Source organism: Mastigoproctus giganteus, chromosome 9 (assembly GCF_048544385.1).
Source record: "Mastigoproctus giganteus isolate SK-2022 chromosome 9, ASM4854438v1, whole genome shotgun sequence".
In the NCBI taxonomy this organism is placed as follows: Eukaryota; Metazoa; Arthropoda; class Arachnida; order Uropygi; family Thelyphonidae; genus Mastigoproctus; species Mastigoproctus giganteus.
Window position 1 is genome coordinate 169653439 of NC_143583.1, and position 13452 is coordinate 169666890.

The window sequence follows — 13452 nt, forward strand, 5'->3', positions numbered from 1 at the left end:
ATAGACTCGTTAAGTTTCTGTTCTCTTTGACTGATTATATGTAGGACTATAAATCTTTTATAAAATCCTTTCAAATTCTTGATGCATTTTTGCATCAGGAGGTAGAAAAACTAGCTTAATGTTAGACAAAGTTATCAACTAATAATAAAATACAGTCAGACCTCTCTTTAACAAACTTCCATATAGCAAATTTTTCTATGTTGCGAACTTTTTTGATTTCCCCTTGGTCCGTAGCAACGTTGTAATTACATTGAAAATAGTTTCCATATAATGAAGAAAATAAATTTACACATAACGAACTGATTTCGAGAGACTGGGCTGCATTGTTTGCACCTCTGGCCTTTAGGCAATAGAGCTGATGCTGTAGAAAGCACGAATTAAGATCTAAAAGGATTAAGGATTAATCACTTTAGCTTTTAATAGCTAAAGAGTTTAATTCTTAAGAGCATTCCGCAATTTAGTGTTGCCTGTAAAGCCATTACTGTACTGAGAAGTCACATTAGTCAACTGCTATCTATGTGTTGTCCATAGTTATTGACAAAGATTAAGGCATATTCCTGACATGGACATTGGCTCTGGTCAACCTGTTTTCTATTGCAAGCACCCTATTAGAGAATTAGAAGAGAGTGATTTTCCTTTATTCTGGAAATTCATCTGTTGTTTCACAGAAATAAGTCATCCATACTTTAACTAAATTTTGCCCATCTCTGTATGGTAGGTGCAAGTGGTCCCTAAATCAGTTTTGTTTTGGCTGCTGTGCAAGTAACCTTACAATGTCTAAGTCTTAGACATCTTAGACTAGAAGGAAGTTCCCAAGTGTAATGGAAAAAATTAGAGTGCTTAATAGTGTTGTTATTTTGTTATTTGGTTTTTTTTTTTTTTAGGAGCATTAGCAACTAAGGCCATATTGCTCCGGGATATGCGGTGGTCATTCCCTGACCTTCCCGCATCCCCCGTATTTGGTGGTGACGGGCTCGAACCCCGGTCTAATCAAGAAGCGTGTGCTGCTCCTTCCCACCTGGCTACGGAGGCGCCTGCTTAATAGTGTAGATCGGAGCATTAAAAAAAAAATTTTTTAAAAAATCGCTTTAAAATTTGGTATCCCTGCCAGTAGTGACACAGTTTTTCGGAATGTCAACCATTCTGAAAAATTATGCCTGTATGAAAATGTAGATGAAGCCGTTTTTAAGTGGGTGAAGTTGATTCGTGACCAAACATGCCGATATCAGGGCCATTAATAAAATAAAAGGTTATTGAGTATGCATCTTTTCTGAGGCATAAAACATTCCAAGCTGGACAAATTTAAGAAGTGTCATTGCTTACTTGAAAAAGTTTTATCTGGTGAAAGTGGGGTTGTAATTGAAGAAGACTGTACCCATTGAAAACAAACAAACAGTTTTGAAAACAATTATAGAGAACTACAAGCCAAAAGACATTCAACGTTGATGAAATCTATTTTTCAGGTCTGTTTTTTAAATGTTTGCCTAAGACACTGACTTTTAAAGGTGATAAATGTGTAGGTGGTAAAAATAGTAAGGAGAGAATTATAGTCTTGGTGCAAATATACTTCCCCAGGGGCTCACACCTGGTGAGTATGGGCTTGGCACACCCAGGGGTCCCAAGCTGGGTATCATCATTCTTCTCTTTCTTGGTGATTTCCTTCTATTTCTCTCTCTTGTGGGTAATTAATTTTTTTTTTTTTTGGCTGATGCAGCATAAGCATCAGGCTTCCTTGCACCATATGGCTAATAATAATAATAATAATAATGTCTGGTAATAAAAAACTGAAGCTTTTGGTAAATGGCAAAAGTAAATGAACCTGATGTTTCAAAGGAGTAAAGTCATTAGAGTTGGACTACAACTAAAACAAAAAAGTTCGAATGACAAGGGTAATTTTTGAACTGTGGATATTAAATTATAAAAAGATAGAAAGATGACGAAAGAAAACAGAAACATCGCTTTGATTGTTGACAACTGCCCAACTTCACTCAGTAATTTCGAAACTTACAAGTGTGAAGCTAGTTTTCTTCCCTCCGAATACCTCATCTGAACTGTAGCCAACAGACCAAGGCATTATCAAGAATTTGAAAATGCAATACCAAAGATGCATACTGAAAATAATTATACTGAGAATAGAAACAGAATAACCTATAGAATCTGTAACAGATGTGCATATCATCCGCAAATCCTCTAACATTTTGGAGAGTATTCAAGGAACTAGTGATAATATTAGCATTAGCAGAGGCATATGATGCAAGAAAGCAAGCTTATAGAGCATCAGCCAAAAAAAAAAAAAAAAAAAAAAACTTCCCATTTCACCCATAAGTTCAGCCTTAAATTTGTTTAAGGCTATCAGCTTCCACAATAACAGATGGAACTCTGTTCCAACAATCAACTACCCACTGGTTGAAGGCAAACTTCCATACATCTATTGTACAACTATGTTCCCTCAATTTGAATCTATAGCCCCTCAGATTCTCAATCTCAGCAAGGGAAGTATCCCATCAGTATAGAGCCTGCTCAAACCATTCAAGGCCTTGTACACTTCAATCAGATCGCCTTACAGGTGCCTAGTCTCCAGATGCTGCAACTTACAGTATTTAAGCCTCTCCAGGTAAGAGAACCCCTTTGTTCCTTACACCAATCTTGTTACCCTTCTCTGTACTCGTTCTAGCAACTCTACATCCTTCCTAAAATGAGGCATCCAGACCTGTATGCAGTACTCAAGGTGTGGCCTGACCATTGCCTCATACGAAGGTATAATCACTTTGTTTCTGCTAGCAAAATTCCTATATATCATTGACTCCATGATCTGCTCTAGCAGCCCTTCTGCACTGCTCAGAGAATTTCATATCCGACTGCACAATTACCCCAAGGTCTTTTTCATTCTCCACCTCCCTCAGTGTAGAAGTACCACACAGTTGGTATGTTTCTCTTGGGTTACTGCTACCCATATGGAGTACTTTGCATTTGTCAATATTAAACTTCAGTTGCCACTTCTTAGCCCATCTACTTAACTTTCTGAGATCCTCTTGCAGTAGCATACTGTCTTTACTATCATTAACAACCCTGCCAATATTTGTATCATCTGCAAACTTGGACATTAAGCCTGATATACCTCCATTGATATCATTAATAAATACACAAAACAACAATGGGCCCAGCACCGAACCCTGGGGGGGACTCCACTAATAACATTAGTCCACATACAGCAGTGTCCGTTTATTGCTACTATCTGCCATCTCCCACTCAACAATTCTTTTATCCATTGCAGTAACTTGCCTTTAATGTCATACCACTCCAATCTGTACAGCAGTCTTCCATGCGCAACATTATCAAAAGCTTTCCTGAAATCCAAGTATATGATATCAAAATTATTTTTTGCATCCAGTTCCTTTGTGACCACATCAGAGTATCCAATCAAATTGGTCAGACAAGACTTCCCTTTAACAAATCCATGCTGTGTCTTAACTATTACTGCAGATCCTGTATCACTTCTTTAACCAGTAATGCCAATCTTTTCCCCAGAACAGAAGTTAAACTAACAGGTCTATAATTATTTGCATCATCCTTTGAAACCTCTCTGTGAATTGGTCGTAACATTTGAACATCTCCAGTCCATGGGGACCGCTGCTTAATCTAAAGCTCTCATAATTATGGCTAAGGGTTTGCTTACTTCCTTTGCTGCCTCCTTCAATATAACTGAATAGATTCCATCGGCCCCAGATGCCTTTTTTAAGTTTAACTTGAACAATTTCTCCTCCACTTTGGTCTCCGTTATTACAAAATCATTTAGCTCCCTGTTAGAGTTTAGTAGACTTCTGTCCTCCCCATCCTTACAAAATTCCTCATGTGCAAATGTAGACGTATTTTGCATGAACAGTTTGTCAGCTATCTGAGCAGGATCATCAACAGTTGAACCACCAACATCAAGTGGACCAATTCGTTTCATCCCCTTCCTTCTAGAGTTTACATAAGTAAAGAAATATTTGTTGTTTTTCTTAGCATCCTTTGCCAAGGATTTCTCGTAAACATCCTTAGCTTGCCTAACCTCCTTTGTGACTTGATTACAGACTGGCTTATATCTGCCATAGGCTTCTGTGTCACCTGCTAATTTATATACATTCCACGCATTTTTCTTCTCTGCCACGAGCCTCATTAGTACATCTGATATCCATTTAGGCCTAAATCTTGAATAGTATTTCTGAGTTGGTATGAAAAGCCTAGTAGCTTCCAAGATTAATTCCCTGAAAGCATCTCATTTAGAATTCACTGTTTTTAATATCATCAGTTGATCCCACTGTATAGAATTTAAAAACTGCATGAGACCACTGTAGTCATCTTTACGAAAACAAAAACCTTTCCATTTACCCTGATGGTAGTTACATTAAGTAAATCCCACATCAGTACACTGTGATCACTGTCACTTAGTGGTTGCTTTATCTGAAAATTCCTAATGCATGAGTCATCACTGCTAATAATCAAATCAAGAGTATTACCCTCTCTGGTTGCCCCTTGAACATGTTGTTGTAGAAAACAATCCTCCAATAAATCCACAAAAGTCTTGTTAGCGGGCGAGTGACTAATCCACAAGTTCCAGTCAATATCCAGAAAGTTAAAATCCCCCATTACAAGGCATTTTGATTTACTGGCACACTCTATTTCTGTGCACAACTGTTCATTGTACTCATCAGAGTCATTAGGCCTATAACACACTCCTACTCTCATTTTCCCTTTCCCATTGTTTATGTCACACCAAACTGACTCAACATTGCACTGTCTACCCATGTCAACTGGATGCACTTTGTTAGATTTTATGTGTTTCTTAACTAACAGCATAACTCCTCCTCCCTTCCTACCCTGTCTATCCTTTCTGTACACATTGTATTCCCCAAATTCCGATTCTGCACTGCTTATATTTATGTGATACCTTGTCTCTGATATCCCAACAATATCTGCCTTTGATGCCTTGATCAGCACTTCAAATTCATCAAATTTATTTACTATACTTCTAGCATTGGTGTACATGCAAGTATATATACACCTGTTCTTATTCTTATCGACGATGAAAATGAGGGTAACAAAAGCAATTTTAAACCTTCCAAACATGAAATGTCGGCAGCATTTGAAACTTTGTGTCAAGGCCTTCAGTGTGAAGAAAATATGCCAGAAAATATATTTGAGTGCTTAAACAAATGTGAATATTTTTACGAATGATGTACAGTAAAATTCAGTGTACAACAAAAATTAATGAAATCTTTTATGACATAATTCTTAAAAGTGTACTAATATATTGTGTGCATCATGTAAATAGTAATTTCTTAATATGTGATATTAATAAATTAATTGTTTTAAAATGTTAGAAAATTTATTCATTCCCACTTATTTCTGATTTATTTCCCATATTTTACTCTATTTCTGAATGTTACATTACAGTATTTTTCATTGTTGAAAAGGTCATATTTCTTTATAATGAATTTTTTCCGGTGAATGATCGATTTTGTTATATGGAGGTCCGACTATTTTTCTTCTTTTTGAATAGCTCTTTATTCCAATCATTTATGTATTTCTGAAAAATATCCAGTCATCCAAGCTTTCTTGTTCACAGCGTAAAGAAAGTTTGCTCACATTTTTGAAATTATGAGGTTTTGATGATTTGATGATTCAATAACAAACAGCCAAATCAAAAAATCAAAAAAACTGTTGAATATCAACAGTTTTTTTTTATGTGGATGGTCATAAAAGATAAGCTACTCCTTTCATTTTTGTCTATTCCATGAATTGGGTTTTTTCAACTACCCGAGCAATTAAGAATGTTTCCATGTTTGCATAGTTACCAAAATTTGCACAGTATATCCATGTAGTGCGCTCGTTATAACAGTGAGCAAGTGTACAGGAATATGCATAAATTAAAATCATTATGACTTTTTGCTCATTACAGCCATGATCTCGTTACAACCAAATTCGATTATATATATATTGTGTTCATTTGTGTTAGAAGTCTTACCTTCCATCCTTTGAGGGACACCTTTAGATGCTGAATCTAATTCGGATTTTAGTTCCTGAAATAGTGGTGGCATGTAGTTTGTGGTGGCATACTGTAAAAGTGCTTCTAACAACCAAAAGCAATCTAAAATATACAGAACAGTACAATAAAGTTTTCTTCTCTTATAATCAAATATAATGGACAGAAATTAACTTAAAGTGCTTAAAATGTTTAAACAAAAGCAGAGATACCACATAACCCTCTCACAAGTGAGTTTGCCAACTGTGGGAAGGTCCCTCCATTGGTGAATTTTTAGTGGGGTGAGACCAATACAATTTTTAAATTTTATAAAAATGAAAATGCTATAAACAAATACTCTGAAATATTAATTTATTCTTGTTTTGACTTTTATTGCCCAAAACCGGAATAAAATTATTGTCAAAAATCAAATCAGAATAAAAAAAAAAATCATGTAAACTTTATTATGTTTTTCTTTTTAGGCATCATCTGATTTGGTTTTACGAAATTTTGGATCAGAGAAATTCTTCGGTTTCAGCTTTTGAAAGCCATGGTCAACTGAGGTCAAACACTAGGATCTCTTCTTCCTCCTCCTCCTCCAATTTTCAAAGCATGTTTTTGTGCTGCCATCTATTACAAACTGTACCTACAAGTTGGGAAATGCAGAGAGATGACAACACATACTAAAAAATAACTAAAACAATTTATACATTAACAGAATATTTTTGAAATGACCTTCAAAATGTAGATTTACATACTCCTGAAAGAGTTAGGCTGGTGCTTGCACATCCTCAACCTAGTAATAACTATATTTGCTGTTACATTGGGAGACTGTGACAACATGAAATTAAAACTTGGTATAATATTAAACAAAGTCAATTCTGAGAAAATTAGTTGATGTCCTAAAGTAGAATCAAACTGGAGGAGGGGGAATCAACAGAGACACAAATTTAATTTGTCTAATTCTATACTGAGCGTCACTCTATGAAATCTGACCAGAAGACTGGATCATCCAGTGCAGAATGCTTTGGTTTCACAGGGCACTGTCTCACTGGAAGATTAAATTATAAGGAAACTACATTCTGTTATAAGATATATATTGTGGTGGAGGGGGGGGCAAGCAGGAGGCAAAGCTATATTATAGAATATCTAAAGTTTTATTTTCTTCATACATGATCCAATCCAAATTTTCCCTTGTCTATATGAAAGCATCACAAATATCCCAAATAAAAAAGCAAATTTTGTTTTTTTAAAAAAAGAAGTTTCCTAATTAATTTTACAAGTATACATGGTCTGAGCTCTAATTTCAATGTTTCAACTACTATTTACTGACAGGAATTACCAGTTCACAGTAAAGGTGGAACTTGTGCACATGTTTGCTCTGACTTCCAATAATCTTCTTCAGACACTCCATAACCTGGAATTGCCTCTTTTTGTTGACTTAGAATCCAGGAACCAAGTCTATCAAATTCATCTGTTCCTGTAGCTATATCACTTCAAAAAATAAAACAGAACATTTTAACTTTATTTATTTTTCTTTTTTTCCCTTCACCCTCTGAAGGATGGAGAACAAAATCTGGCTGATAAAACAACATAACATGTGTATCCAGAATGCGCTGGTTCCGAAGGAACTAGTAGTTGTTGGTGACTCTATTGTCAGGGAAACGGGGAACATGCTTTGTAAAAAGGATAGGGTGGAACAGGACCAGGGTATGTCTGCCACGGGCAAAGGTTGATGACGTTGTAGAGCGAATATCATCTTTTAAGGGCACAAAAGATGATATAGTTGTACACGTTGGCACTAATAATATTAAGAGTAGGAGACTGGCAGAATTACTTAACAAGTACAGGTCACTGTTGAACAAAAGCCGAGAATTAGGGTTGAATTTGAAATTGTCTGCAATTCTGCCCAGACACGATAGGAGGGAGTATATGATGAGAGCCTTGTCGATCAATTCGGCCCTGGAAAGATTGTGCAAGGCTCAAGGGGTAGAATTTTTTTCAGCCTGGTCTGTACTTGTTACCAGGAGAGACTGCTTCTACAGAGATGGGATACACTTAAATAGAAAGGGTGCAAGAATATTTGCTGATGCTATCGAGGCAGTGTTAGGTGGGTCGGAAAACTGCTAGCTTGGGGGGAGACAAAGACCAATAGATTGACAGTAGCCACTGGCAGAGGTGAAAGAGATTCTTGCACTGCTTCTATTAGAATGAGCAGAAGCCTGAAAAACAAGATGCATGGTATTTCAGAGACTGCTGGGAGCCATTGCGGTACAAGTAAACACATGGGTTGTGTTAGGGTAGCTAAGAATAGAAACAGGTGCAGGTATACTTGCGTGTACACCAATGCTAGGAGTTTAGTAAATAAATTTGATGAATTTGAGGTATTGCTCAAAATATCAAAGGCAGATATTGTTGGGATATCAGAGACATGGTGTCACACAGATATAAGAGATGCAGAACTGGAATTTGGGGAGTACAACGTCTACAGAAAGTATAGACAGGATAGGAAGAGGGGAGGGGTTATGCTATTAGTTAAGAAACACATAAAAACCAAGGAAGTGAAGCCAGTCGACATCGCTGGACAGTGCAGTGTTGAGTCAGTTTGGTGTGACATAAGCATTGGGAGATCAAAATTGAGAGTAGGAGTGTGCTATAGACCTAATGACTCTGATGAGTATAATAAGAAACTGTACAGGGAAATAGAGTGGGCCAGTAAATCAGAGAGTCTTATAATGGGGGATTTTAATTTCCCAGATATTGACTGGAATTTGTGGGTTGGTCACTCAAACACTAGCAAGGCTTTTGTGGATTTATTGGATGATTGTTTTCTACATCAGCATGTTCGGGAGGCAACTAGAGGGAGTAATACTCTTGATTTGATTATCAGCAGTGATTCTTCATGCATTAAGAATCTGCAGATAAATGAACCACTAGGTGGCAGTGATCACAGTGTGCTGAAGTGGGATTTACTCAAAGAGGTAACTACCATTAGGGGTAAAGGGAAAGGTTATTGCTTCCGTAAAGGTGACTACGATGGACTGAGAAAGTATTTAAATTCTATACAGTGGGACCAACTGATGATGTTACCAACAGCAAATTCAAAATGGAAAGCATTCAAAGAACTTATCTTGGAAGCTACTAGGCTTTACATACCAACTAAGAAATATTGTGCAAGGTTTAGGCCAAAATGGATGTCAGATGAACTAATGAGGCATATGGCAGGGAAGAAAAATGCATGGGATACTTACAAATTAACACATGACACAGAAGCCTATGATAGATACAAGTTGATATGCAACCAAGTTACAAAGGAGGTTAGGCAGGCGAAGGCAGATTACGAGAAATCCTTGGCAAGGGATGCAAAGAAAAACAGCAAAGAGTTCTTTACTTATGTAAACTCTAGAAGGAAGGGGATGAATCAGATTGGTCCACTTGATATTGATGGGTCAACTGTTGATGATCCTGCTCAGGTAGCTAACAAACTAAATGAATATTTTGCATCGACATTCACACATGAGGAGTTATTCAGCGAGGGGAATGCCAGAGGTGTATTCATCTCTAGCAGTAAGGTACAGAATCTTGAAATAACTGGAAGTAAAGTGGAGGAGAAACTGTTGAAGATAAACACAAGAAAGGCAACCGGGGTGGGTGGGATCTATCCAGTTATATTAAAGGAGGCAGCAAAGGAAGTAAGCAAACCCTTAGCCATAATTATGAGAGCTTCCTTGGACTCAGGGGAGGTACCCATAGACTGGAAATGTGCAAATGTGACCCCAATTCACAAAGGAGGATCAAAGGCTGACACAAGTAATTATAGACCTGTGAGCTTAACTTCTGTTCCAGGAAAATTAATGGAGGCACTGGTTAAAGAAGCACTGCAGGATCATTAAGACAAGACTTCCGTTATAGCTCGGACACAGCATGGTTTTGTTAAGGGGAAGTCTTGCCTGACCAATTTGATTGGATACTATGATGCAGTCACAAAAGAACTGGATGCAGGGAATAGCTTTGATATTATATACTGGATCTTAGAAAGGCTTTTGATACTGTTGCACATGGAAGACTGCTACACAAATTGGAGCAGTGTGACATTGGAGGCAAATTGCTGCTATGGATAAAGGGGTGGTTGAGGGGGAGAAGACAGAGAGTGGTAATCAGTGGACACTGCTCATCGTGGACTAATATTAGTGAAGTCCCTCAGGGCTCAGTGTTGGGTCCATTATTGTTTTCTGTATTTATAAATGATATGATGATGGTATATCAAGCTTAATGTCCAAGTTTGCAGACGATACAAAGGTTGGCAGGGTTGTCAAGGACACTACTGACACTATGCTACTGCAACAGGATCTGGAAAGGTTGAGCAGATGGGCTGAGAGGTGGCAAATGAAGTTTAACATTGACAAATGTAAAGTGCTACACATGGGACAGAGCAACCCCAGAGCAACGTATCAACTCTGTGGTACTACACTGATGGTGGTAGAGAATGAAAGGGACTTGGGGGTGGTTGTGCAGATGGGCTGCAAGAGTAGCTCATGGAGTATTGTCAATGATATATAGGAATTTTTCCAGCAGGGATAAGGAAATGATTATTCCCTTGTATAAGGCAATGGTCAGGCCACACCTAGAGTACTATATACTGTATACAGGTCTGGAGGCCTCATTTCAAGAAGGATGTAGAGCTGCTGGAACGAGTACAGAGAAGGGCAACACGATTAGTGAATGGAACAAAGGGGTGCTCTTACGAAGAAAGGCTTAAGTTTTGCAAATTACAGTGTCTGGAGACTAGGCACCAGCGAGGTGATCTGATAGAGGTGTATAAAGTCTTGAATGGTTTGAGCATGCTCAATGCTGATGGGATTCTTCCTCTAGCTCAGAAAAATCACCTGAGAGGGCATAAATTCAAATTGAGGAAAGACAGATGTAGGATAGACGTGCGGAAATTTGCCTTTAGCCAGCGGGTGGTTGGTTGGTGGAACAGACTTCCATCCCTTGTAGTGGAGGTTGATAGCCTAAATAAGTTTAAGGCTCAGCTGGACAGGTATTTGGAACGAACATAGGGGTGAAGTGGAAGTGGTTTTTTTTTTCTTTTTTTTTTTCTGTTTTTTTTGGCTGATGCTGCATAAGCTTGCTTTCTTGCATCAAATGCCTCTACTAATGCTAATGCTAAATCCAAAGAAATTCACTCTGGGAATGGACATTCCCAGAGTAAATTTTCTTGTGGAAGTCATGTGGTTCAACAGAATGTTAAACTGCTTTTTTCCAGGAAACAGAAGCAGAGCACATACAGAAATCAAAAAAATCATCAGAACACTGACTACACAAATTACAAATGGGAAAGGGGCATGCTTCTTAATGTAAATGAAAAGAAGGACCCATCATGAAATAGCATTTAGTAGTCTGAAGCACCCAAAAGAATTCTAATTAAGCAACATTGTCCAAATGGAATAGATAAAAATTTTTTATATGAGTTAGCAAGAAAGACCCTAGTGTCAAATTATTAATCTTCAAAAAAATACTTTTGGCCATTTTGAGTCCTTTAAAAGATAACTAGGGACACCTAATAAAGGTGACTATCCCCTTGTGAGATCCAACCTCTGTAGTGTCTATCTAGTAGACACCTTATATCTTCAACTAGATTCTTGAAACAGGAACGCTGTGGCTAATCTGGAGCTATTGCTTTTAACCAAGGTGATAGCTATGCATTGCTTTGGTCAAATAACTAACTATAAGCAGTGTCATCCTTAGTCAACTGTAATAAAGCTTCTTGATAGGAGCTGCTAGATACAGCAAACAATGAACAATAAGTCTCGGTGGATATTGTGCTCTTGGATATCAAAGTCTGCCTACGCTAGGTCATATATCCCACCTCTCATCCATATTTTTGAAATAATACTTTCAAATTACATGGGAACTCTCCAATCATATATATCCTGTACAAATCCTCCCTGCCATGGAATATTGTTCCCACATCTGGGGTGGTGCCCCCAAAACCTCTCTCAGGCTTCTTGATTCCATTCAGAAGAGGGCAGTTGGTTAATTAATGATTCATCTCTAACAGAGTCTCTCCACTCGCTTTCTCACAGACGTACTGTTTCTGCTGCATGCCTCTTCTACAGATACTTCCATGGGCACTGTTCTTCAGAATTGGCTTCTATAATTCCAGCTCTCTCTTTCAAAACAGTCCGAACACCAGCCAACATCCATTTACTGTCCAACTTCAAACCCACAGAACCAACTTTTCATCTTCCTCATTTATTCATTCAACTGCCGTTTTCTGGAATAACCTTCCTTCATACGTATTTCCTGAAAATTACAATCTACAGAAGTTCAAGTGCAATGTCAACAAATATCTTCTTTCGTCTTCTCAACCTCAATCACGGTACTAAGTACTATAGGTTCTAATACTTCTCGTGTTTGGGGTTCACAAAAAAAAAAAAAAAAAAAAAAAAAAATCATACTGGAAACAATCATGTAGCCAAAATAGTCCACAACTCCTTTGCTGCTGTTTCATGTGTGTTTTTATTACTTCAGTTACATAATCAAATAGGCATTTTCTTTTTTCCTGAATTAATCTCTTTGATTCATTTGACAAAAAAACCAAATGAAGTGATATAAATATGACAAGATAAATAAAAAAAAAAAAAGTTATTAGGAAGGGAATATTATTTCTGACCATTATAGCCAATCTCCATAGCATTCTGCTCTGACCACAAATATCATAAACAATGAAATAAAATATCACAAAAACGTGATTAAGTTAGTAAGCTGAATTATTCACTCAATAAACCTATAGTGAAATTCTGGGAACTTTTTAAGTGTACCTTGTATAATAAACAAATAGTAATAATTCATTAGCATTAGTGGAGGCATATGAAGCAAGAAAGCAAGCTTAAACAGCATCAGTCAAAAAAAAAAAAAAACCCTTCCCGTTTCAGCCATCTGTTTGCTCCAAAAGTTTGTCCAGTTCTTCCTTGAATTTATTTAAGTTACCAACTTCCACAATGACAGATGGAAGTCTGTTTTCCAGCAATCAACCACCCACTGGCTAAAGGCAAATTTCTACACATCTATTTTACAACTGTCTTTTCTCAATTTGAATTCATGTTCCCCCTCAGGTGTGTAATCCAAGCAAGAAAAAGAATCCCATTAGCATTGAGCCTGCTCAAACCATTCAAGGCCTTAAACACCTCAATCAGATCACCTTCCCAGGTGCCTAGGCACTTTTCATGAGCAGAGGCATTTGATGCAAGAAAGCAAGCTTATACAGCATATATTTCATATATTTAGTAAATTGATAAAAAAAAAAATCAGTTACAATATACTGTACATGGATATCATATGTATTGAGAATGGAAAAAAAAAAAAAAAAAAGATAATAAGTTTAAGTAATAATAAAAAGTGAAAAAAATAAAAAATAAAAAATAATAATAATTACCAGATTTCTG

At 37.1% G+C, this 13452-nt stretch overlaps 1 protein-coding gene across 3 annotated transcripts in view; it reads right to left on the reverse strand.

The window, feature by feature from the left end:
• The window catches only part of S1P (membrane-bound transcription factor site-1 protease), a 680544-nt gene that overhangs the window by 40219 nt on the left and 626873 nt on the right, over nucleotides 1–13452 (reverse strand). Inside the window, exon 26 of one of the 3 annotated variants that reach the window (XM_090381734.1) lies at nucleotides 6008–6130. The exons of the other annotated variants lie outside the window; for them this stretch is intronic. Within the exon in view, the coding sequence (XP_090237860.1) occupies nucleotides 6008–6130 (123 nt within the window). The remainder of the gene's footprint in view (nucleotides 1–6007; nucleotides 6131–13452) is intronic. 3 annotated transcript variants of the gene reach the window in all.